Source organism: Sylvia atricapilla, chromosome 4 (assembly GCF_009819655.1).
Source record: "Sylvia atricapilla isolate bSylAtr1 chromosome 4, bSylAtr1.pri, whole genome shotgun sequence".
Classification (NCBI taxonomy): domain Eukaryota; kingdom Metazoa; phylum Chordata; class Aves; order Passeriformes; family Sylviidae; genus Sylvia; species Sylvia atricapilla.
In genome coordinates this window covers 9,688,178-9,715,554 of record NC_089143.1, presented here as the reverse complement: position 1 = coordinate 9,715,554, position 27,377 = coordinate 9,688,178, and the positions used below count along the sequence as shown (strand labels likewise).

General features: G+C 42.8%; 1 protein-coding gene across 4 annotated transcripts in view; it reads right to left on the bottom strand.

Moving 5' to 3' along the window:
* Positions 1-203: 203 nt before the first annotated feature.
* The window catches only part of RBM47 (RNA binding motif protein 47), a 78,206-nt gene continuing 51,032 nt past the window's right edge, over positions 204-27,377 (bottom strand). For 2 of the 4 annotated variants that reach the window (XM_066317075.1, XM_066317072.1), the window contains 4 exons: positions 8,783-9,942; positions 7,087-7,293; positions 3,450-3,652; positions 204-3,076 (listed from right to left, as the gene is read on the bottom strand). In XM_066317075.1, coding sequence (XP_066173172.1) covers positions 2,831-3,076; positions 3,450-3,652; positions 7,087-7,293; positions 8,783-9,911 — 1,785 coding nt within the window. In that variant the 5' untranslated portion in view covers positions 9,912-9,942 and the 3' untranslated portion in view covers positions 204-2,830. Of the gene's footprint in view, positions 3,077-3,449; positions 3,653-7,086; positions 7,294-8,782; positions 9,943-20,898; positions 20,964-27,377 lie in introns of those variants that run through there. The other 2 variants (XM_066317074.1, XM_066317073.1) reach the window with 2 other exon arrangements.

Below are 27,377 nucleotides of genomic sequence, written 5' to 3'. Positions count from 1 at the left end.
CAATATGCATTCAGGGAAGGTCACTGTCCTCTGCAGGTGGTGGGACAGAGGAGCCAGTGGGACAGTTCATCTTTCCTCCTTGCTGGAGCCTGCAGGGATGCTGCCTGCAGTGCCCTGCTCCTCTCCTGCCCCAAACACCCTCTTCCCAGCCTGGAGGGGAGCACTCTTGGCAGAGTGGGATGTTGCAATGAAGTAACAGTCTCTGTTTTTAAAGAATGCTTTATTCACTACATCCTAGAAATGTACCGTAAATGGAGCAAGAACTAAATAAACTCAGAGACTTCTGACAATACAGAGAAGAGAGATACAATAAAATACCTAAAATATCAGCTCTTTTGAGAATAAGGCACACTAGCTTTATTTTTTTTTATTTATTTATACTTTTTTTTTTTCCTAGAATAGTTTGTTCTTAACCTAACGATGTTCACATTTCAAGTTATTAGACTTACCTCAGTAGTAGTGTACATGAAATGGTTTAGAAGCAAGTGTCAAGACAGGCATGGGCAGGAGGCACAGCATGACCTGGCTGCCTGAATGCCTGGGTCCTGCCTCCATCCCTGGGTCCTGCCTCCATCCCTGGGTCCTGCCTCCATCCCTGAGTCCTGCCTGCTGCTACCCTGGCACAGGCAGCACCCACGGCTGGCCGGGGCACCTCACGGTTTTCCCTCATTGGCTCCTTTCTCTTCCTGCCATCTCTGTGAGTGGCAGGTCCCTTGTCCTGTTGGCAGGGAGAGCATTAGTGGGAAAGGAGCCATCAGCCTTCCTCTCTCCTCTGGGGTCAGCCGTGGCATGGGGCTGGAAGTGGGCCAGCAGAGGCCCAGAACCACTGGACTGCCTTTTCCTGGCCCCAGGGGTGTTTGTGCATGGCCCAGGGACCCACGCTGGTGTTTAGTGTGGAGCCATGTAAGGCCTTAGGCTGGAGGACTGGAGGAGGCAGTGCTGGACTCTGGCTGGGGGCTTTCCCAGATCTCCTCCTCTCTCTCCCTACACAAGGGCAGGACCTTGGGGCTGAGGTCTGGGTGTGCTTTCAGATGTGCAGGTACAGACAATAAAAGTTTCCTGGGAAGGGGTGTGGGGGGACAGAGTCCAACCTAATGGGTAACCTCACAGTGCTTTTGCTAATGGGTCGACGGGGTCAAGGGGAGCTCAGCTTGTCTGAGCAAGAGCACCTACAATACAACCGCTCAGTTCTGAGGCAAGCAAAAGAAGTGTATTAAAAAGGTCACTTAACTGAGCTCGATGTGGTTTGGAAGTGGTTCAGTTGTCAAAATATGGCCAACGTGAAACTCCTTTGGTATGTACTTATACCACAAAAAGTAAAGGAACATTGTTTACTGACTCCCTGCTTCTCACCTTTTGTCACCAGACTTGTGTTTGCAGAGCTGATGCACTTCATACAAAGGGCAAGATATTTTTTTACCATTTTACTCTATTTTACATTCACTGCACTACTAAATAAAAGCCTTTAAACAGGCCACAAAACACTGCAATAACATATTTACTTCTTAATAAAACAAACTTTTTTATAATATTGCAATAAAATGCTTTTGTTTTGTGGCAAACCACATACCATGTAAATTTGCAACATAAAATGACTTTAAAAATGTATATTAAAAGATATTTACAAGCTCTATGTCTTAAAATCATTGGGTCTAATCACTCCCACCCCTGATGTGCATGTACAACTCCAGTTGTGGAGAAGGGGAATTAAGAGTGGAAGGGAGGCTGGGAGGGAGGCTAGCCCTGTTTCACTAATTCCAGTATCACTACCACCCCTAGTACCTTTGAAATTTCTCATGGAACATGATGGAGCAATGGGTTAAGTAATGCTGCACATCCTCTCGGCGAGAGCGTGGCTACTTTTGCCAACAGCAGCAGACGTTCTCAGTCACTACAACATATACTTCAAAGAACAAAATGAAGAGCATCGAAAAAAAAGCCTTGGCTTTATACTGGATGAAGATCTAAGTCAAGACACCTCGTGTGAAACATCAGCCACTCGTTTCTGTACATGCTCCAACTACAAGTAGCTTTAATAAATAGAAAATCCAGTTGCTAAGGAAAACTTGGAGCCTTTCTTCACCTAAAAAAAAGCCAGCAAATCACACTGTGAAGAGGTATGTGTGAGGAGGCATTTTTTTTCTCTCCTCCAAACAGGCAATATTAGTTACTTGTGATTTCAAATGAGAATGAGCAGATTGTATTAATGCCAGCACAAAAATGCAGAGGTCTTGCACATTTTTCAAATTGCACTTTCCAGTATAATTTTTAAATAAGATACTTGTTGTTTTCTTCTTAAAAAAAACAAAACAAAACAAAACACTAAGGTATGTATTCTTTAAATATTGAATATACTCTTCAAAATATATTGTTAAAACTTTCCCTAGCTGCTCAGGTGTGCTTTTTAATATATAGCTGATATATTATTAAAGGCACTACAAAATAGACATCTCTGGAGTGCAGAAATTACTAAAAAATAACCTTCATACCACAAATATATTGAAAATATAACTGCTAAAAAAAAAAAAGACCCTATGCAACCCCACTACAATGCATATAAATGCACGTCAGTGGTGGGCTGGATGCACCAAGGTCCTTTGGAAATGTACGAGTACAGGCATGTTAAATTTTTAAAAATAGCCTAAAAAAGTTAGTGAAAACTTCAAACATAGAAAATATTTCAAACACGTTTTTTCTATGACATTCTTCACTTCCTGCATTGTTTTACCAAAGCCCAAATGTTTACTCTTTCGCAGAACAGTTCTTTCTTCATAAATAGTAAAGTGTTCCTTCAGTGTGTTTCTCCAGCACCTTCCTCTGCCGGACAGTTTCAGTACGTCGGGTAGACGTCATGGATGGGCACCTGGATGGTGGCGGCCGGGAATGCCGGTGGGATGTACCCGGCGTATCCTCCGTAGGCGGCGGCGGCAGCGGCGGCGTTCTTCTGTAGCGTGGCTATTGTCGCCGTGGCCGCCGCGGGCGCCGCGAACGGCACGTAACTTGTCCCGTAAATCCCGGCGGCGGGGATCCGCTGCACGTTGGGAGCCATGGTGTACACCGGCGTGATGGGGCGACCCTGGGAGGAAAGGGTTCAGGCCTCAAAAAAAGAGTGCTTTGGTGCGACATCCCGCTTCCACGCAAACCCCCAAAAGGGAAGGAGGTGATGGGGACGGCAGGCGGTACGTGCCCTGTTGGTTGAGAGTTATGCTGTCATGGGAGGCTGCTCCCCCTCACAGTTTTGGTCCCCCATAGTGGGGAAAGCAACTGTCCAATGTGCAGATGTCTAAGACGGGTCAGATGGACTTCAGGGCTCTTGGGCACTGTGACATCCTCAAGAGCATGTAATGGAAGCAGGGCAAGAAGCTAGGCTTTCCCCCCACGTTGGGTATGCACTGCAGGATGTATGGGGAGCTGGAGGTATGGGAAGCCAATTTCTGTGCTGAACTCACCTGGAAGGGAGGAGGTGTTGAGACAGCTGGTATTACAGCTGCGGCTGCAGCTGCTGCGGCAGCTGCTGCACTGGCTGGGTCCTGCTGGACAGCTATAGGGTTGATGATGTGCTCAACAGTGTGGATTTTGCCATCTTCCATCATCTTGGCTGGCGGTGCGGCCTGAAACATGGAGTACTGGGCACCAATGGCAGGGATGGCCACTAGGAGAGACCAGATATATTGGGAGAGAATTTCCAGGACCTCTTGTCAAAGAGCTCTCCCTCCCAGCTGCACCAACTCTCCACAGTGATCTTGTGCTGCTCTTATCAGAGGAGGCAGCCTTGTGTGCAGGCAGGGCACCTGGGGCAGCTCTGCCCTCCACATGTGTGGAAACACTGAGCTGATGCACCCACAACCCCTTCTGACCACTGCTGTCCTTCCCACTGGCCGAGAGTGTGGCCTGAACACAAGGAATAAGAGTGTGTAATGTCCCAATGAGGTCCCTGGTCCAGCTGTTGACATTAAGGACTATGTAGCTGCCATAGGACGAGCTGCTTCAGGACAGAAAGTTGTGGTTTGTACTGCAGATGTTACAGGCAGCAACCAGTCTGTTTTACATGCCATCCTTTGGCCAACCCTGTGAAATATCAGCTCTTTTACCAGCATTTCCCAGCACCAGCTCAGCTCGGCTAAATATGTTTTATCCCATGTGTCAGGATCAATCTACTTTGAAGACATTAAAAAAAATCAAACTTATTTTTAGGGAATTCTCCCTCATGCCAAAATTGGACAACATGATATAATTAGAGCCATGGTCTTTCAGACAAAGGGAGAACATTCTGGTCTGAATAATATTGTTCAGGATGGTACACAGTCCAAAACGGAGTTTCATGGCCTGCTTAGGGAAGAAACATTCTTTGCTGAACATTTCAAATAATCACAATAATTGCACATGATCTGGCCATGTACACTTGTACTCCAGAAAAACCAACTGTATTCTGGGCTGTATCAAAAGCAGTGTGGCCAGCAGGTTGAGGGAGGTGATTCTGCCCCTCTATTCTGCTCAGGTGAGACTCCACCTGGAGTGCTGTGTCCAGTTCTGGGCCACCCAGTATAAGAAGGATGTGAATCTGTTGGAGAAGGTTCAGAGGATGTAAAATAAGCCCGTAAAGTCAGACTGAGAGAGTTGGGGTTGTTTGGCCTGGAGAAAAGATGCCTCTGGAATAAAGACCTGTACTGGAGGTTTTCAGTACTTATAAGAAGAGGGGGCCTATAAGAAAGACTTTATTGTAAGGCCTGTAGTGACAGGACAAGGGGTAACAGTTCTAAACTGAAAAAGAGTTGGGCGTAAGAAAGGGATATTCTATAATGAAGGTGATGAGACACCGGACTGGTTGTCAGAGAAGTTTTGTGTGCTTCATTATGGGAAATATTCAAGTTCAGGTTGGATGGGCCTTTGAGCAACCTGATCTAGTTAAAGGCATCTCTGCCCATGACAGGGGCATTGGATTAGATGATCTTTCAGGTGTCTTCCAATGGAAACCATTTGGTGACTCTATGATTTCCATCATTGCCTCATATTGCATACCTCAGCATTCAGCTTGTGAGCTTTTTAGCTGTAAGGTTATTCACAAGGAAAAAAAAGCATCATCGCTAAATGATAGATGATGGACTAAGAGGTGGTATGAGCATTTATGGGAGGTGCAGCCACTATGCCAGAAATGAAGCCAAATATGTACACAGGTTTCTCTCTGTGCAATGAAACTTTGCAATGTTAAAGCGTGCAATTATGCCTGGTGGAAGGAGGTGACAGAAAGCAACACTCTTGCTCTGATCCTGGAGAGTGCAACAAGGAAGCTGATCAGGTGTCTTTCAAGCAGAGATGTGTCCTCCACCAGTGGACTACCACTGTTTCCTCAAGCAGAGACCTCCCCAAGTCATGAGGTTTTCCAGTTCTTTTTTTACACCAAGTCCACCTGGTCAGGTCAAACCAGTTTTATCTCTGGTTTAAATATCCTGGATAATTTCTCGGCAAGGAGCTCACATGCTCCATTCTGCAATAACTTCTGTCAGAAAAACAGCAACAGGCATCTGGGGTACTGGGGTGACCTTGCAGGAGTATTCCAACTATTTGCAAAGAAATGAAGTTGATCTAAGCAGTAGACAGGAAACTTTGCAGCCAGTACATTTCTACTCCTTTATTCTGGTTAGGTGCTTTCGAAGTCACACCCTCTTCATAACTGAGGTAAGTCTTGTGTGTGGTATCTGTTATTAGATCAGCTAATCTGACTGGGGAAAGCAGACCAGGTACTTCTGTGCTCAGAAGCTGCGCTGGAACCATACAATAGGGGAAGGTCTGATAAAAAACCCTGAATCTCAACATGCTTCAAGCATAGAAACATTTTGACTTGAGCTTCTAGCTTTTGTTTGGCAGTTGAATAAAATATAGACACCACTAATAACATGCATTTCCAAGCTCACTTTTCAAGCATCCTTTAGTAATACCTGGAATTCCTAAAGTATCTTTGCAAATACACATAGTGGTAATATTTTCTGGTGGTGAGTGGGTAGTTTTCTCAGGAAGTCTGATCTTTCTCTAACTCTCAGCCTTTCTTTGTCTCTAGATTTCTTCTGGCATTGTCTCATCTAGCTGTTATGAAGAACTCTTCACAGACTTCATTAGATGCAAGCTGTAATTTTCACTGACATAAATGAAACATGTTTTTGGAAACAACAATGTAAGCAATGCTTACATCCTGCCATTAGAGTTTACTTGGAAAGAGAAATAGAGAGACATCAGGACTTCTGCACAGAGGGCTGGTCCCCATCACCTCCAAAGACCTTCTTTCTCAGGTTACTTTTTCAAATAAAAATCTTTTCAAACAGTATCCTGAGGAACTGCAGAGCTTCAGCTTTCATCTTGTCCACCTGAGAATGGCAAGGGCTGGGTACTCAGCTGACAAAGCTGCAGGAGGGGGCAATCCCTGCCCCAGCCCTTGGACTGGCTCCTCAGAGCCCAGCAGAGATGAGAGCACTCTGTAGGCACTGCACTGCTGCAAAGGTGGACCCCGAGGGCTCCCTGCCTTGCTCCTTCCCCATGCCAGTGATGGAGATGGAGGAGCTTGCCTCAGCCAGGGACTTCCCTGCAATGGGAAAGCCCCAGATCCTTTTCCCTGCCTTGTACCACTGGAGAAATACGGACTAAACAGGGGAGGGCTACAGTCTGGCTGGAAATCTAGGATAGGAATCTCTCAGGGTGAAATTAGCATTTAAGACGTTAAAAGAGAGGAAGATTGCTCTTAGTCACCGTGTTCTGGTGTACATGATTAGAAGGAGAGGAAAGTCTGCTTCCCCCTAAGCAAAAAGGTGACAAGAGGAGTGGGCATGGCTTTAGTCCTTTTTTCTTTGGCCTGAAGGGCTCCCAGATATTTGTGTACCCTATCCCGTTGTGTGCCTCTTGTGTGAAGAAAAGTCTGGCCAGGGCCAGGAGGCACTCAGCACAAGGGAGCACTGAGCCCCAACTCTGGAGCCGTCCCCATTGCCACAGCTGTGGTCATGGACTGGCTCTGGAGGGGTCCTCACATGCTTGAGACAGGGCTTGGAGTGAGGGTTTGCCCACCACCCCTGCTTTCCTTCCCTCCTTACACATACTAACCTGCACCAGGCTTAATGGCCACTGGATTGACTGCAGGTAACTCCAAGCTGGGCACCAGTTCATATCCTTTCTCTTGCTGCTTTCCTTTGCCTTCATGGTACCTGCTGTAGATTCCACGGCCGGCGGAGTATCCCCCCAGGTAGGAGCCCCTGGGACCTGGAGCTCTGTTGCCAGCTGCACCTCGTCCTCTGCCTCGTATGCTGCCTGCTTATGATAACAACACAGAAGATGATGAATAATGGAGAGTGACAGCCCTGTGGGGAGCATGAGTGACCCCAGGTTGAAATCTGGAGGCTTGCGCTTAGAAATGTGGCTGCTGAAGTCAGCATGATTGAGTCCTAGTGATTCCTCTTAGGAGAACAGAAGTGCCTAAGAAGCATCCAGTTTATCTATGCTTGATTAGCTTTTGATGTTTGTGAGCATATATTAACTGCTCACTTATACTGGTACAACTCTTGTGGCAAGTGTTACAGGCTCAATGCAGTCAGTAGACAGCAAGTGGATCCTGAGGGTGATTTCTGTGCATTAGGAACAGCTTCTGCTGTCTGCTGATCTCCAGAGGAGACCCAAGCTGTCAGCTGGTGTGATAGGACCCTGTGGAGATGGCATGACATCATACCTGCCCTTTAACCAAATTCATCCCACCACTGCATGTATTTTAACTTAGGTTGTTTAATTATTTTCTCTGCTATTTTATTAGGTGCACATAACCCATTTCCAAAAATATTGCCTTTATTCATCTTAGTGGCTCCACATGTGTTATGACAGTACTTTGAACACTGCAGTACTGATGTGCTTTATGATGGTCTTATTGAATATTTAGACTGTTACTCAACCCTGTCATAGTTCATTCCAACTACAAACCTAGAAACTGAGAAGCTGAAATTTTTGAACAACTAGGGTTAAAAGTACTTCTTGGTTTATGTGGGTGCATTAAGAATATATTTATGCTAAATTGCTTCTTCTGTGGAAATACACATCAAATTTCAAGAAACTAATTCCTGTAAGTACAGGACAGTTGTAATTATAATATCAGTTATAGCTGTTAGGGTTTTTTTATGAATAAGTGATTTTTGGTTAATTTTTAATGACTGTAACCGATAACTATTTAAGGTATACATAATAAAAGAATTATTTTTCACTCACGTGATTGCTTCTGCTTGTAGTTCTCAAATGACTTCATAAAGGACAGCATTACCGTCATTTTAATGCAGAAGGTAAATGACACCTAGAGAGTTCCTAACTAAGGCTTTCCCTAACCCCCTCTCTTTGGAGAGGTGACCATATCCATGCCTCCAGAGTTGCTGTCATAGGATCCAGCTCTTTGAAAGGAGACACCAGAAGCTGGAATTCTTAGACTTGGTCAGACTTAGCACAACACTCATAAATCCCAAATCCCTCCGTTCCCCATCCCATGCTTGGTTTTTACCTATTCTTAACCATGTATTTGATACCCCTCCCATACTATCTTAGCAATTACATTAGCAATTATCTTACATTAGCAATTATTTATCCATAAATACACTTCGTATAGTCATAAACTATAGTAAGAACAAACAGAAATATGACAAAAAGCCCTCTAAAAGAGTATTAAGAAAAAATCGCATGGCACTAGGTGTCCTTTGGCTGAAGCAGACCTTTCACATCAGCTTAAGATCAAATCTGCCCATCACGTCCCCTAATTGTGCTTACTAACCTTTCACAAAATAATCTCTGTTTGGCCCGATCAAGGCATTGTATGGATATCCATAGTATGCTAGTGTGTATGGATCACAAGAGTAAACATAGTTAGGTTGCTGAGTTACTTCAGAGGTTGCTGCAGCCCCTCCTTTTGCTGCTTTCTGGTAGCGAGTGTACTGCTCCTTGTCCACTGGCTTGGCCAGAGTAACCTCCAGGCATGAGCCTTCTAGTTCAACACCATTAAGGTTGTTCATGGCATGAATGGCATCTTCCCTGGTTGTAAAGTGCACAAAGGCGTAATCACGGATTTTTTTCACTCTCTCTACACAGCCAGGGTTAAACTGACCAAACACCTTTTTAATGGTGTCCTCTGTGGTCTCAATCATTAAATTCCTCACATATAGGATTTTAACAGTCTCCATGACATCTTCATCCACATCTATCTCTGGTTCTGCCCAGTCAACAGCGATTTGATGTCCCCACAGCTGGATCCTTCCTGGCATGAGTTTTCTCCTGGCCATGGCCGCTGCTCGATGGCTCTCATACTCCACAAAGGCAAAGCCTCTGTTCTTCATCTTGTCTGCAGCGCTGGCATACACGATGACATCCAGGACGCCTTCTGTCACCTTGGAAATCTCTTCCAGGATCTCCTCTCTCTTCTTCATCTTGGGAATGCCTCCGATGAAGAGCCGGCAGTTATCCACACTGCAGCACACACCCAGCAGCCTGCCGGGGCGGATTTCGTAGTTGTTCAGCTCCCTGACAGCACGCTTTGCCTCGTGCTTCTGTGTGTACATCACGAAGGCGTAGCCACGGTTCTTCCCATCAAAGTCCATCATCAAGCGCATTTCATAGATGCGGCCCACAGACTCGAAGACGGGGACGAGCTCGTCTTCGTAGACGTCGCGGGGGATTTTGCCCACAAAGACTTCACAGCCACGAGGAGGGTGCAGGCCCTCCCAGCCCGGAGGAGGGCCCCCATACTTGCGTTGCCCGTTCTCCTGGATCATGCTGTATCCAGTGCGGGCCATGAGGGCCAGCAGAGCAGCCTCGTTGGGTGCCCCAGCAACACCTTCGGGGACTTTTGTGGTGGCCACATTAGTGGAATCATTGCTCATCCTTGCAGTGGAATCCTCAGCGGTCATGGTGTCAAACTCATTCACAGCGTGATAAAACCTGGGCAAATGAAGAAGGAGGACTCATTAAAAGCTGTTAGTTACCATCAGAATTCCACCTCTCTTTCATTTTCCTGTAGTTCTGCAAGTTTGGTTTTCAAAATGGGACTAAGGCTGCAGAAGAACAGAGGAACATGCCACACCAGAGGAACAAGCCTGAAGAATGATACTGCAGGAATAGTGTATCCTGGACACAGGCAAAGCTCCTCTTTGAGAGAACGAATGAGGATCACCTGCCCACAGATCCCAGGCATTAAGAGCTGCTGCCGCCGCAGGACACCAAAGGCACATGGAAAGATGCCACCAAGTACCTCAGAATCTCAAGACCTTTGAGACCCTTGTCTTCTCTTTGAAATGGCAGAAAGGAGATTACACAGAACTGAGAGAGAAGATACTGACAGGAAGCCAGAGGTACTCACATACAGAGCCTTCTCCCTCTCAGTCACTCATCAGTTAATCCATTTACTCCTGAACAGCACAAGCACCAAGTGCCATATTCCATGGTGAAAGGTGGCAAATGCATGAGAAGCACCAGATAGTTTCCATTTGATAACAACCCTTTGCTCCTCTGCATTAACTGTCAAGTAGGAAATAATAAATGCACTTCAGCAGTGGGGGTGGAGGGCAATTCTTGTCCTTTTGTGCAAAGGGTGATCTGACAAGTTTCTGAGTTGCCTACTGCTTGTGTTACAATGTCTGACATGTTTGTCTCTTCCATTATTACAGTAGGACTTGACAAAAGCTGAACAGAATCACTCCTTTATGAGAAGTTTGCTTTAGGTCAAGCAGACAGCACAGCACTGCAAACCAGCAAGAGGAAGGCAAATCTCAGAAACCTTCTGCATTTGAACACAGGCAGGGAGCAGGAAATGCAGACATACAGGAAATGACCATGCTAATGACCAAAACTGCAAGACAGTGGGCTTTCTTTCTGAGCACAATTCAGTAAGACATCTTGGGACTCTGAGAGTAGTGAGTTCATTGACTTTTAAAACTGCAAGGGTCCATCAGACAATTTAACACAAGTGATTGTATATGACATGGGACATTACATTTTAGTGTTATTTGCACATTAGGTGCTATAGCATTTATCCGAGTAAATTGTACATTCCACAAGGACCTTGGCTTTAAGGAATCAAAGAGCTGTGGACTCTGCCACATCCCTCTATGGCTTGTTGGCTAACCACTCCATCATACAAGCAAGTGTGCAGTATTTCTCACGAGAATTTGTTTGACTTTTGCTTCCAGATAGGATTAGATAGACTAAAGAGTCTTTCAAAACCTCTGCTTATGCCTTGTAGTGATATTTAAGTCATTTAATCAAGACACAACTCTGTTTTTTGAATAAAACTCGCAGGCTGAGCTCACAATTAGTAATTTTTTCACCTGAAGTTCTTGTTTGTTGGTCTTTGGACAGTTCTCTAGAGCTTCAGCCTTTTTCACCATTGCTATATACAGGGATGAAGATCATCCCTCTTTCTCTTTGTCTCTGTCTTGACAAAGCCTGTTTCTTCACACCTTCTCAGTATCAAGTCACACAGAGTTGGGTGGGGGTTTTTTTCAATGCTAATCTCAAATCCTTTATAGAAGCACCACTTGCTCTGGTTATGTCCCATGTAGCAGGCACGACTTGTGTTTATTACTCCTGAATGCCACAACCTTGCATTCAGCCCTATCCCAACTGCCTTTGGAGTAGATCCCACCTATTGCATGTTGCACAATTGGCTCCTTCCCGTTGTGTTTTAGAACTCCATCAGTCTTTCCTTCACTGATTTATTTGTCATGATTTGCATTCATCACCAGTCTGTTGATGGAACTGTCAAAACACACTGACCCTTGTAAGACACTGCAAACCACCATAAGAAATGCTCCCAATATATAAGTTTGACAGGTTGTTTTTTTCTTTTTAAAGGATGAAGCTTCAGAGAGATTTATTTATTCTATATAGTTGTTTTATTTAGCAAGACACAGGTTTCTTTCTGGCCCATAAGGACTCAAATATATATCCTTCATCTGAACGATTTGGCCATTGCATTGTTTACCACAATGAAGATCTTTCATTAGTATAACAAGACCAAGTCCACAAAAATATCGGCACAGATTTTAGGCACCAAAGTCTGATTTGTGTGGTTCATAAAATCCATTTAAATCCTAGTAACCTCAGCACCTCAGATTTTTACAGTAAAGCTCCTGAGCTGCCCAGAATTGTGCTGGCCTATACCCAGAGGTGCCTCTGCAGCAAGGGCGAACACCACTGAGCCTGGTTCATCTCCTAAATGCATTTGGGATTGGGAAACCAGACCTCTGAACTTTGGTCTGTGGTAGAACCTGACCCTGCATGTGTTTTTGGGCTATGAGTGTTGCATGCTAATGCCTGTGAGCCATTCTAATCTAAAAATATGGAGAGCAGAGGAGAAAATAAAGAAAGTAGAGGGCAGCAATAATGATGCTGATGCTCAAGGAATACTTTAGTAAGCACAATTTGTTTGGAACCAGGTGTGTCATGGATAGCTTCTTGAACTGCTGTTGATAGATGTTTCTCTCAGATTCAAACATTACCCTTCAACAGTCAGACATTTTAATTTTATTCCTGGGAAATATTTGAAATAGTTAAGAAAATTAAGGTAGAGTAAAACAGCTTCATTTTTCCCTTGACAAATTGCTCCCAGAAGTGTAACTTCACCTTTTTTGGAATAAAAGCAAAGCTAGTTATACAAACACCTTGGTGGGAAATTATCATCACCTCCACATGGGCCACCTGTTGGCATGTCAAGTACTTATCACTCCAAGTTTGGCTAAGGTTAAAAATTAGCAATTCCATTCAAACCACTTGTTTTAGGTCAACTTACATAATAAGTCTCTATATCTCTGTTATCCGCAGGGCTCTGTGTCTGAGGCTTTAGTCTGGAAAGCTACGGATGATCACTGAAGTGGAGTGAGGGGAGATGAAACTGAGGGGAGAATCTCCTCTGACCCCCAGAAACCAGCTGGTAATTCAATGGCCATGCAGGAGATTGCATTTTCTCCTGCATTTTTCATTGCACCAGCAGGATGATTTCTCATATTGTAACTTTTACATGAAGCTGCTTCTAAGTGCTGCTGGCCAACTTTGCTGCAGACATTGTGATAGTGATAGTGATAGCACCATTTGTGACAGTGCATTATTAAAAATTTCTTGTGAACCTAAAATGCATTTATCCCTATGTAATTTATTTGGAATCAAGACCCATGATCAAATGTGTTTTGGGTTTTTTTTCCTATGCAGCTACACAGAGCTGGGTTTCATAAATAGGTACTACTTAAGAAAGTTACAGAGCCCATATAGCCCTAATTGTTGTAACTAAATACACACTTAACAATTTGTTCATTGCCACGTTATACCATCAACAGCTTGACTAAGTTCAGGTATCTTTTACCAGAACATTTATCATCAGTGATCATCTGTAGCTTGATGAGAAAATGCACAGGCTGTCTGGCCTGAGAGCTCTTCTCTCCTGTTGTTACTGCCTTTCAAAATGAGCTACCAATACAACCTAATGCTTTTCAGACTGAAATGCAATCCCTCTCAAGAAAATAGGTTTCAAAAATGCTGGTTTCTAAAGTGTTCAAACCTGGTTGTGCATTTTTAAAGTCAACAGCAAACTGGTCATGAAAACTTGCTACTACAGGTAGGTCAACACAAGGCATGGGCTGGTACTATGGATCTAGTGGGCTTTATAAAGCCAAGCTGATTTCCAACATCTGATATGAGAGATTAATGCAAGAAAATGCAAGATTTAATCTCCATTAAAATGCAGTGTCTTGTGAAATATAAAGTGCTTGGTTCCTAGACTCTGAGGAGGAGGGTACATCTGATATTGATGACATAGATTCAAAAAAGAGACACAGACAAAAATATTTTTAACAAGAAAGGTTGTGTTTTGGAGACATTTAAGTTTTAATGACTCATTATCAAGACTGAAACAAGTCCTTGGTTTCATTTTAGGAAAAGGTAAATCCTGCTTGATTGTTCAACACCACGTTAGATGGATGCTAACATCTACCAGCCTACCAGGAGCAAGGCTGACGAGCCCCTCAGTTCAGCATCTCTGTTCCAAGGACTCTTCCTTGCACGGGTGAACTCTGAGACACTCAGTATGTTTCACTGAAAGCATTCAAATTTCACTTCACCTTGCTTATGAAACCCCTCTGCTGCCAGTAGGAAGGGTGTAAACAGTTCTTGCCCTAAACATTAATTATCTTCTTTTTAAAGGTACTTTTCTCCCCCCACATCCCAGAACATTAAATCTCAAACTTACTGTGTTGGCAGTGACTGACCTAAAGCATACTGTAAGCAAGCTGATTAACTGAGAGAGGTATTTTATTAAGCAGAAATACCACACCTCGATCAACAACAATACAGGGCCAAATGGTGATGTCCCTTGTCCCAGGGCAAAGGCAGCCTGGGGCCCCAGCAAGAGAGCAATGCCCAAAGTCCACACATCAACTTATCCCTGGGTTAGTCCAGCACTGGGCGGTGCCCTGTGAAGTTAGAAACATTCTCCTCTGTTGATTCTAGTGTGGTCAAATAGGCTTTTACAAACACAGGGACACAGCCAGTGTCCTTGCGGCAGTAACTGTGTGTCCACTTCAGCCACGTGCTCCTCAAAAATGAGGTTGGTTATGTTTTGACTTAATTCTTCCTTCCAGCTTTGTGTTACGTAGATTTAGTGGCATCATGTGTCCTTCTGTGGGTGACACAACTGCCAGCAGTCACAAAGCCCAGGAACAGGTGCCAGCACCACCACAGGCAGCAGAGGAGACTGGGGAGATGTGCTGTCCCTGTGATGACTGTCCAGGGCTGGGATGGGGACACCTGTGCCCCACCTGCAGACCCTGTACCTTACAAACTCCCACTGAGTTGACAGGGCGTGTGCTCATGGACACAGCACAGCTACAGTTTCCTTCAAGAAACTGCCACAGTTTTGCATTTTAAACCACAGAGGGAAAGACAGTTGCTGAAATTTCAAATACACCCTGTTGGCAGAGGGAAATAACAGCTACTTGTTTAAATGTGACCTTCCTAGCATTTTACTGGAAATAAGAAGGGAAAATGTTGATACTGATGATGATGATAGGCAGCAGCACTAAAAGCATGGCTGTCATTAAAGTTCTTTATTTCCAAATAAAGTTCTTTATTTCCAAATCTCTATTCTCTATTCTCATAGATGTCTCATGACAACTTTATATTCATAAAATGCATACAAAACCAACAGCTTACTAAGAACAACTGTGTGATTTTATCACCAACATCAGACACTGCAGAAATGCTCCTACTGAAAATGCAGTTTGCCTGTTTAGAGATCTGTTGGCTGAACAGAAAAATTCAATGGCCTCATCAATTCTAAATAAGGTAGTGACTCATGCATTGCTTCAAGCCTCACGTGCAAGTTACCTCTATGTTTAAAGATAATTACAGTATCATCATACATTGCTTTGCTTTTTCTTCCAAGACTGTCCCTCTTGTTCTCTTCATTATTTTCATAAATGAGCTGAATAAAGCAGGTGTCTTTGAGACTGTTGCTGAAGCTGAGCCATGACATGCCCCACTGGAGGATCTATGGCCAGTGTGGGGATCAACAGGAACTGGATCACACTTGGTTTCCTACATTCTGCCATTAATGAAATGCAGGTGTCCAAAGCTGAAACTTGTGGTGCATCAGTCCCAGAGAGTGCAGCATTTCAATGCAGATTTTAGGCCAAGGCCCTTTCCTGAATTTCTTTCAGGCAGGAAAGGGGAGGTTACGTGGGATGGATGATACCTTCACCTTTTTACAAAAAGCAATACCTGAGACCAACAGGCCATGACAATGTCTGCAGTATGTCAGGTACATTTCTTTACCTGCTGCTGAACTGAGTGAAGAAATTGTGCCAGGCTAGGTGAAACATTTTGAAAGGATGAATTTTCTTAATCTGGACCATTTTGGCAAAACTGTGGAAAAAGCTGTGGTACTGCACCAGCAGACCTGAAGGGGCAGGAACAACGGCTGGCAAGAGACTTGATGAGTAGCTTGTGATGAGCAGCTTGGAAGAAAGTAACCTCAGAGATAATTGACAATGACATGTCTGTCTGCTGTGCAATTTATCCTGCTGCCAGCAGCGCTAAAGGACTGCTTATTCTCATCATCATCTGCATGCCTCAACGGGGTCATTGAACTTGTCCCTCTCCAGTCAGGGTCAGGAACTTTTTGGCTCAGGTGCTGCACAGAACACAATGAGATGCGCACGGAGCAGCACTTGCTGCACTGCATATTTCCCACGTGTGTTCAGACAAGAACATGTACAAGCAGAGGCTCTCTGCCCACTAGAAGTACTATACTTAAATATAGAGAGTAATAGTGCCTGAGAGGCAGGATAAAATCAGCCTACTAAATCCTGAGGCTAGCTGCTGAAATTAGGACAAAAGGAAAACAGCCTCAAGTTGCACCAGGCAAGGGAAGATTTCTTCATTGAAAGGGCTGTCAAGCATTGGAACAAGCTGCTCAGGGATGTGGTTGAGTCACCATCTCCAGAGGTATTTAAAAGACATGTAGATGTGGCACTTAGGGACATGGTTTACTGATGGAGTTGCCAGTATTCAGCTAATGGTTGGACTCAACGATCTTAGAAATCTAAAGATTCTCTGATTTTATTAACTTCCGCCATGGTTACAATTGGCATTCTAATCTAGAGCCTATCATCAGAGTTCTGACCACTGATTTCATTGCAAGAGTTTGTATTTTATGCTTAAATTTCGATTTTATTCTGGTCAGTTAGTTATGCTCACTTTGTATGGGGCGAGATAATGTTCAGGCATGAAAAGGAGTTTTCAGGGTGGATTTACTGTGGAGAGGGTCTGTGAATGGCTTTCAGTTGCATTAATTTGTCCTAAGTAGCTAAACATGTTAAAAATGGTTAGTTCCATTTAAAACTCACCAAAACCTGTTGACTTTGACTTTTGATTGTATTTGTTTCAAAGAAAGGGACAGAAAATAAAGTGTGATATTTCTAAGAGTACTCACATCTATCACTACTCCCCTGATATCAGTTATGAGATTCTAATGGCTGCAAGAGGGATATATTTAAGATAGGGATGAGTGCTACAGAAAATCCTGCTCAAAAACTGCAAAAACTATATTCAATGAGATGTGAGTAATAATATTTCAAATAATAAAGCAAGAAAACTTTTCTGAGCATAGCTTCATTTCCTGCCACGGCCTTTTGATGATCACAAATCAAAATGTGTAATGAATATATGATTTTACCATGGCAAGAATGAACCCATACTGATGAAAAAGTTATTGATGTATCACAGCACCACCAATACCTAGAGCATCTTACTAACATGACCCTGCTTCTGCAGTGTGAATTCTGCTAATGCAATGTGTGTTTCTTGAGTGTTTATATGCTACTGCAGTGCCAAACCAGCCACCTCAACTTAAACCATTTCTGAAGGAAGTTTGGGTAAGCAAAACCCAGTCTCCTCCCTTATTTTATATGCACTTTTCTGCAAGTCATTCAGAACTTTGTCCAACAAGTTGTGCAACCCCTGTATTATCCTGTTTGCCCCGGCTCCATCTTTTACCCACTCCAATTGATTCATAACTCTCACTTATTTTGATAGGACTTGTTACAGGCTGAGGCTGAAGTTATTATCCTCCAATATACTGAAGCCACATGTTGAGGAAAACTGAGAAGATGAGACATGGTTTGTGTAATCACTATTATCAGCTGTCTAAATCAGGAAACAGCACAACCATTCCCTTCTCCCCAAATTCCTGTATTTCAATTCTAGTCAGTTAAGTCTATCATGACCAGACAACAAAACGTGTGATATATGAATTTCAGTGTAGTTTTTCCCATTCTGGATGAGCTGTACTTGATGAGAAAGTTTTTGCAGTGTTTCTTTACCAAAAATGTGATTAAACACTGTTCTCTGCAGAGATGCTGGTACAGGTAAGTGTGTCCTCCTCATTAACTGTCTGCTTTAGAAAGCATTCAGCTTGGAAAGGGAGAAGAGTTTCATTCAGGAGGGACTAGAAGCTCACAAGCTTTTGCCATAAGAGGGACAGGAGAAGCAATGTTCTGCAACTGAAAAACAAAACCACAACTAGACTCATCTGTTAATCATTACCCAGGAAAGATAACACATTCACTTATTTCACTTCTTGTCCTTCTGAAGAAAAACCTTATATATGAACATGGTGATTAAATTCAATCATAGAAAATGTCTGTCAAAGGTTTTCCTGAACTCTGCAGTGCAGGGATACATGTGCATGTGTTTCTTTTTTTTATAACACAGGACACTTTATCTATCTGTCTGTCCACGTAAATATTACAGTAGTATGTTCCACTCTGCAGTGCAACCAGTAGTATCTTACAAAGTTCATAACTTACAGTTGTCTTTTCAGCTTTTCTGATCAAACTTTTTCCTGTAACTCTCCTGGAGATCCCAGAGTGAAGCATAGCACATCCTGCCTGTTTATACAAAATCCACTTGCTTAGTCAAATTTACTACAATAAAAATAGCTTCAGAATTTTCAGTTTACCCTAATCCCATGCACTGCTTTTATTGCAACATTCTAAGCTTTGTGTATACCAGGTGAATAGTGCAACAACAGGGGGGCCAACCTGCAACCCTGCTTGCAGCAGGAGGCAGAGATTCCAGGGAAAGCTGAAAGTGGCTCAACATGTTCCCTCCCCCTCAGGTCACTGAAATGAAAATCAGCATAAAGCAAACCACAGTTGGGATGTGAATGTTCACTGCTGAAAGTACATTAAACTCAAAGCATTTGGCTTAGTCAGTGGCTGAGGTTTTGTCCTTTTTTTTTTTTTTTCCCCTTTGTGCACCGACATTTGACCCTTTTTATAATATGCACCTTGCACCACTGAAACCCAGTTAGTTATTAATTAAACTCAGGTACCAATGGCTGACTTGTACATATCACCATTTTAACTGCCTGGCGCTGCGTGTGCGCAGAGGAGTGGGGGCTGGAAGCCAATGTCTTTCTGTGAAATTCTGTCATATCGGCAGAAAGGAGCTGCAAAGTGCAGCAATTTGTACCTGACCTCTGATCTAAGAAGTTTGTACAGACCTTTGAACGCTCGATTGGAGAATTGAGAAACAAGGTTTGCAAGTACAAGGAAGAGATTTTCAGCACTCGTTACCAGTGCCCAGTGTTAATATTATAAATTGAAAAAAATGTTTAACTAAGGTAGGAACTCTCTCAGGGGGCAACTCTCCTGTGCTGGGTTAATTCAAGACAATTTAAGTCTACTGAAATTACAGCTCACTTGGAAATACCTATGGTTTTGAAATGAAACTTCTGTTCACTCCAGAAAAGAAGTGGGGTTTGAGACAGACATAATTTGAAATTCACCTTTTGTTGACCTTAAGTGAGATTATTTCTTTTTTTAATTAGAAGGTGAAGAAAGAAGACAAGGATAATTTGATTCAATATCATTTCTTCAGCAAAGACTGCAGCTGAAATTCAGAATTGAATGGAAATTATTAAAAAGAGTAGCAAAATGGTGACTCCTTTGTTAACTTTATTTTTATGCAACGTATTATCTAATCTTGGTTATACAGTGCAAAGCTGTATGAGAAACCCATGGAAAAATAATCAAACCAACAACATTACAACAAGTTCTTGACAGACAGTCATGTGGTCTTGTCTTGCAAACATAAAGAGCATATTTTAAAGTTCTGTTGGATTAACCGTGTCAATTTAATTAAAAACCTCTCTCAACTCTTATACACACTGGCAAGGTCTTTGGTGCAACACCATCAGCTAACACCAACTGCAGACTGCATTGGGTGTGAAGGCCTTCAGAGATCAGCTGTGATAATACGACTGAAAAAGATGTCCTTTCTGCAACCCAGTCTGCCAGGCCATGGAGCACTGCAGGGGACAGCAGCAACATTTTCCATGATTTCCCTCAAATATTCTGAGCACAGGCTGTCATCCATGGCAAGCTCAGATGTGCAAAGGGAAAGTGAGTACTTTACAGATACATTTTGAATCATGGTTTCAATCCCACCTAGCTCAGGACAGGACATCATTATAATGCAGCTGCTACATCTGGTCCACATGTAAATGGACATTTTTGTCATTGGTTTTAATTGCACCTTACTTGCAAAAACTACGTTTATTTTTTTCCTGGTTTAAGTTAAAACTTCACTATTACTATACGCACTGACCCCAATAAAGCAATAAATTAATAATTAAATAAATAAGGGTGAACAGATTAATGTCACGTGTCCAATGTCACATACAGGCCTTACACATTTCACATCCTGCTTAAGTAGAGTATGAATAGAATAATATCAAAGCTGACTTTCTTTACATGCTGTTGAATTTTCAGTATGCAGATTGTGCTATATAGTTACATTTATATTAATAATACTTGGATATATATCCTGTTCACTTAAACCTTCCAAGCCACCTTCAATCTACAAGCCTCAAATTCCACACCAAAAGCTGATAATCCGCTTTTATTAAAGTTTGATATTTTTTTTGTCAATCTCTTTAAAGAGCAGAACAAATACCAGGCGGCACAGACAATGGCAGAGACAGACTGATTGAAAACACAATGCCAAGCAGTTGCAATTGGCTACCTTTTACTTCATTAATTTAAGATAGCAGAGAAGATATCTCTGAAACATGATTTTGTTTTCCTCTAAAATATCAGTGGTTTAGTGTTCATTGTTCTGACATTAGTTTTGGTATTTGCTATGCAAATTCTTTTAGATATTCACGTTGATCTCACAGTTTAATTTTACAAGCAGTTGCTTAATTCTCAAACAACCCCTTAGGACCCTCTAAAGGAGGGCAAACCCCTGAGCCCATACCTTGATGATGACATACTTTTGGTCTCAACTCCCTGATAAATGAAAACCAGATAAAAAGCCCTACAGAGCAAACAAGATTTCCCTTACCTCGCTGCTCCTGCGATCGAAGTGCAACAGGTTAAGGGGACTCGCGCCTTTGCCTGAGCAACCTTTCTTCCTAATGGCAAGAGCTGTGCAACCTGGTTATAGAGTTTTGCATCTCTTTATTGGTCAGCGAGCGTTAGCCATTTAAATTCCTTGGGAGTCATTTGTTAAGGGCTCTTAGGCTGAGGCTAAGTGGGTGGGACGGGAGGGAGAGGGGATGTTTAGTGCTGCCAGACGCAGAGAGCTCTCCAGAGTGGTTTGAAGATTAATAGAAAACTATCTGCAATGAAGGGATCTTTGGAGGGAGGGCTGGGTCCAACCTTCAGGGAAGCATAGGAAAGAGAAACCATAACATTTTCACAGGTAAAAAGAATTTGAAGAGAAAGATTTCATTAAAAATCCAAAACCTGGAAAAAAAAGGATTGAAACATGTACAAACAACTCCTTCCTAGCACAAGGCGTTGTGCAAATAGCTTGGGTTACTCACAACAGATAAGATAAGAAAAGGGCATATTTTGCTTGACTGCATGAGGCTTTCTCAGTGAAAAATTTTTTTTTTCTTAATGCGCGTCTGGCAAAATTATTTCAGGCCGCGCTGAATCAATTTACCTTTGGTTGTAGGAAAAACAAAGGGTCTGCAGCTCCCGGAGAGAGAAGCAGTTTTACGGATCATGTCGGCGGTGGGACGGTAGGAATAACTCAGCCTATGCCGTGTACCCGACATGCACTGTGTCAGCAGTAAACACGGAAACTCCAATGTGTTTGCTCAAAAGGAAAAAAAGCACCTGGTGCAGAAGTAAAAGCACAGGGGTGGTAAAACATGATTCATGACAGTAGAAATGGTCTGTACATAACAACGGAGCATTAGGCCCTGGGAGCACTTAGGCAAAGCAAACAACACACCTTCTCGAGCAGCCAAGAGGAGGAACTGCTCTGAAACACTCTTTGGATGATAGATTTGCCCGGTTGGCAAGCAGCGGGCACAACCGGCTGGCGGGAGGAGAGGGAGCAGGGCATACCTTGGGAGATGGCTAATTTCTGGGAAAGGAGACAGCCTGAAGAAGGTGAAAAGCAAACAGCACATTGCAGTAGCAAAACAACTACAGTTTCCAGTCCTTTCCCAGGTGGTTTTTACTGGCATAACCATTCCTTTCGTCTTTCTCTTTTTTACTGTTTTTTTCCACCCCCAAAAGAAAGCTTGGTCCAAACCTCCATCCAAACAGCATACAAGCAACAACCTCAGGGCATCCACATCTGGAAGGAAAAGTATCTTAGCCTCTCATTGACAAACCCTAAATACAGGTATATTCTGCAGAGGGAGCACTGTCAGTTTGGTTGAGATGGTCCTACATAATAACTTATTCCTGTCCTCTGAGTCTTTTAGTCTGGGCATGTAAAACTTAAGAAACAACCTTATCTTGCCAAGTCAGAGGCTGGTCAACAGGGAAGAGGGGTAGGGGAGTCAGTGGGTGTAGAGACAAGTGCTCTAATATTAGAAAGGTCTAAAAGAGAAGAATGTGGAGGATGGCAAAGACTGGCAAAAGAAGCATCTTTGTGGCGGTTTCTGAAAGCAAACAGGAAGGAGAGCCGTTCTACTTACACTGCAAATGACTGGATGATTGCAATCACTCTGTTCTGGATTTTTATACTTGTTTATCCACTGTACTGGGGCTGTGGTGTGTTAGGCACTGTACAAACACACCTGGAGTCTGGATCCTGGTCTCAAAGCACTGGCAGCCCAAGTCTACTGTGCAAATCTTTCATCTTCAGAATTCATCCCTGCAAATGTTAACCCGTTAGCTACATGTGCTGCAGAGAAGCAGCTACTGCCCTGCAGGCAGGGAAGCTGCAGCATGGAAGTTTAAATGTTTTACCCAAGACTATGGGAAAAATCAGTATCAAAGCTGGGGATAAAATCTAGGAGATTCTGCCCAATAAGATCCATGCCCCAATTCCACTGATCTCTGTAAGGAAATGAGTATAAAACATCAGCAGTTATGAATTTGCAAAACTCTATCAAATTAACTGATTTTTAAAATTCAATATCTTTCTCTTATTTCATATTTTTCTGCTGGAAAATAAATCAAACCTATAGCTAAATGTATTGCAAAGTGAATCCAATCAGCGGCAATTGTGAGTGTACTTGAACACCCAGAGAGGACTATTCTGGTGTAAGTGAAAAAGCACTGATGCTAGTGAGCTGATGGGCTCATTTTTAGAAGGCTGTTCAACTGCTGTGTCAATTAGCATCATGTAGGGAGGTGTCTCGAACTCTTGGCTTTCATTTCATATGTTCACTTTTAGCTGCATCCTCTTGTTAATTTCCAAGTTATTTTCCCATTATTGTTTAAAGCAAGGATCATCAACAGATCATTTGTTGCAGGGTATTCGGAGGTGTTACTATTCCCAGAATGGCAGAATTTAAAAATACATTAATTTTTCCTTCAGGCTGTGCTTTTATAAGGAACTTTAGATGTTTGGGCAGAATTATGCAGTGTGTCTCCCAGCTTTCCCTGACATTAGAAACCTGGTTTCCTTTGACTTCAAACTCACTGTGTTCATAATGATTGCATGACTCTTTATATACTTCTTTATGATGGCAGGTAAGGAAGAGTGGAAAAGTGTTAAGAGCAGAGCCATATAAGCAACAGGGAGGAGGGATTGTATATACACCACATGTTCCTCTCTTCATACAGCATCCATGGCTCTGGGGAAAAAATATAAGCACTTCTTTCCTAATGTACAGCTGACTACAATAAATAAAACCCACCCACTGTTACAATGATAACATATATATTTAGTTGCTTTGTCATTTTAATTATTGACAGTGAAGCAGGGGCTAAATCTTAAGAGTTGTGAAAGAAAACAGTCCAGACCAGTCCATGTCCATGTCTCCTTTAAACCTTCCATTGCCCTTTATTCTTTCCTGTAGCAGGATTGCAGGTGAAAGATTTTTCTTAAATAATTTTTCTCCTAAATACAGTGATAGAAAAGGTTGGATATTGGAAGAAAAAAAGTGGTATTCATTGGAATATGGTAATGATTGGGAATGAGGACCTTCTCCCTGAGGCAGAAAAGACTTCCAAGGAGTTGGCGCAGACTCTTTCAAGGAGAGACAGCTTTCCCTCAGCTCTCTCTCTTCTACAAGTAGACACATCAACTGGCATTTACAGATGGATTGCACCAGGCTCCTCAGTGTGATGACAAGCACTAATGAAGCACTGGATCTGCCTTCTGAGATTTTTAGAAAGATCAAACCCAAATGCTTTGGGAGATCCACAGGCTGACCACAGGCTCATCATTTTATTGGAGAGATGTCATTGTCTAGATAAGAGTGAATATTTTTGATGATTATGGTAATAAATAGATTTTCAGGAGATATTTCATGATGGAAACTTAGCATTATGTGACAGTACAGACATGTGAGCAAGTGAAATGAGAGGGCAGAGTAAGGAGTGAGCTATGGTTGGCCTTTATGGTTTTATTTGGTCTTCAGAAACAACCGAGAGACTGAAGTAGAATGAGAAAGGAATGCACCAAGTAAAATATTTCACTAAAAGGACACATGAATCTAAAAGTGACTGGCAAAGTCTCTAATCTCAATCTCAGAAAGTCTTGATCAGTATATTCACACATAAACCCAGTATCAGCTATAATACAGCCACAAAAATTGGGATCACATAATGTAACAAACAGCATTTTTTCCCCTTCTCTGTAATTTCCTTCTTTTTTTAACAAAGCCACTCTGTATTTGCTGGGACAGGTTCCCACATGTTTATAGAACAATTTTATTGCCTATTTGAATGTTTAAAGGGACAACACCACTTTATTTAAATTAATAACATGTTATTTTACACCTGTTCTTGTACAATGTGAGTTAATACAGCAGATTTTGTATTTTTCTGACTTTATTAAGCTACTGCAGACCAAAACATGGGGAGATCCTTCAGAGAACATAAAGTTTGGAACCAGTAGAGCTTTCCAAGTTCTCTCACACCCAAGCTTCCTCTACACATAACCTATGTCAACGTTTTGATCTTTACATTGCCACATCACAAAGAATTGCCCTTATAAAGATGGACTCTCAGTCTATTCTGCCAGCCAAGGCACATGCCTTATTTCCCCCATGGAGATGACAAAGTCACGGACCTGAAGGTGGAGTACCAGCTGGGGGGAATGTGGCCAAGGACACCTTGGGCTTTCTGGTTTTATTTTTTAGTCTTAGGCTTCTCTGGGTAATGGGCAGTGGGATTTGCTCTGATAACCTTTACGGTCACCAGCCAAAGGATTTGTTCTATTTTTAGCGAAAATCTATTTTATTGTCATTCTGCAATGAAAGTCAGCACTGAGGATCAGTGTAACAGTCAGGCTCAGTTTCCCCATGTAGAATTTTGTGCTTCAATTTAAACTTGAAAGCAAGCTTTAGGTTCCAAAATATAAGAAGACAGACAATGAATAAACCTATGGAGTGTAATAGATTTTAATTAGCACACAAAACAGAAGGAAGCCAGCAAAACACAAAGTTGGGTTTTTTACATAGCACATTTCTGTGGCATGTTTGCTTTCTATCAAAATAAATACAGGGTGGGTTCTGGATAGATGTATCTACAAGGGAGGGTAATACAATAATTGCCTTTCAGTCCTAGAGTAAATCATACACACCACAGGAAAAAGGTTTTGCCCTCGCTAGCCCCATGTGGCTGCTCCAGACCACTGTTCACACCACAGCTCCACCAACACGTTAAACTGGTGCTGTCTACACAGGACTCCACTCCATCCTTACTGCAGCCTCTGCATGTGTGCCACAAGCATTTGTGCTGCTGCACCATGCACCCACCTGAGCACCTGTGCTGCTAGAGAGGTAAAAGAGAATGGGGCCTGTCCCTCTGCCAGAATTGCTGGCTTAAGGCATTTGTTGGGTCACCAGCATTCATGGAAAATTCCTGGGAAAATTCATGGGAAAACAGGGGAAGGGATTCTTTTAAGACCTGCTGAATCTAGTTTCACAGCACAGTTCCTCCTCTGAAGAGGCCAATGAGATTCCAAAGTGGAGTAAATGACAGCCTCTCTGTATCACCAAGGAGCTCACTGAATCATCCAGGGAGACCAGAGGGTAGAATAGCAAATTCCAACTCTTTATGAGTTTGTATTTAGCTGGTGAATTTTATCACTGTAGCTACAGAGGGATTGAAGGTCCTGGAGGAATCCAGGAAGGAGGGTCAGGACAGTAGTGTGAGCTCAACAGGTCACCAAAAGGTACCCAATGGCCACCTGCTGTGGCTAGCACGGATATCCAAGCAGCACAAGCCAACCATGTACCAACCAATTTTGATAATTAAAAGGTTACTGGCAAACAACATTCTTGCGGTTTCCTTCACGGGCCCTTTTGCAAAGAAAACCATAAGATTTTGTGATACGTGCTCACAAGAAGGAGAATAAAGACCTCCAAATGTACATTTATAGGTGACCTTCAGAACCAGGGTATGAAAATGAGTGTGGCTAACACACACAGTCTCTTCCAGTAATTGTTCTGCTTTTTTACAGCTCACAGTAGAGTACAAGGATATTAAGAGAAAAAGTCTTCCTCCAGCCAACAGACATCATCTTTGGTCAGGGCATAAGCCTTTCTATTTTCATTCTTAATGTCTTATTGAAAATGAAACAATAAGCATCACATGGAAATTGTGTGTAAAAAGAGTTTATCCAGTAAGGAAATTGATAGAGTTTCCTTTAGGAAGGCAAATTTATTTTTTCTGCCTCCTAGTAACTTGAAGGAAAATTTTAGACTGCATGAGACTGAATGATCTGCTGGGGAATTTACAATATCCATTAACTCCAGCATCTCTTATAATTATATTTTATTACATGTCCACGACTTCCCTTTCTCAGAAAATTGATATACTATCAGGATTAGAAAAAGCAGCTTTTGATGATGTCAGCAGAGTCTGAACTGGCACGCACAGCAAAGGCATCATTACCAGAGAAGTCTGTGTTAAGCAGACTGACCTTTATACCAGCCCCATGCTTATTACAACACCTGTGATGGGTCTTCACAAGGAAGGGATTTGCGATGACTGAGTCACCCATCAGTGGTGAGTGCTGCCATGAGGCAGGAGTGGGGTCACATCTCTTGGCTCATGGCATGGAAGATTTTGTCCATGTGGTCCAGCACAGATTTACCCATGCTATCATGTGTCCTTGCTTCACCTAACCTCAGCCTGGCACTCCTCCTCTGCCAGCATCTGCATCCTGTCTGCTCCTCTCCACTGCTGACATTCCCTATGGGCAGGCAGGACTGGGGCTGCAAACCTGCCTCCAGCTCAGCTTTCTTCTCAGCAGCCAACACTGTACCAGCAACAAGCTGCAGGCATGTTCTTCCTGAGCCACTCTTTTGGGGTGAGTTGAGTTATGCTGCCAGTCTAAGATGTGCTTCTGCAGTGTAGGAAACAGGATGGATTTGCCTGTTATCCCACCAAACGTTA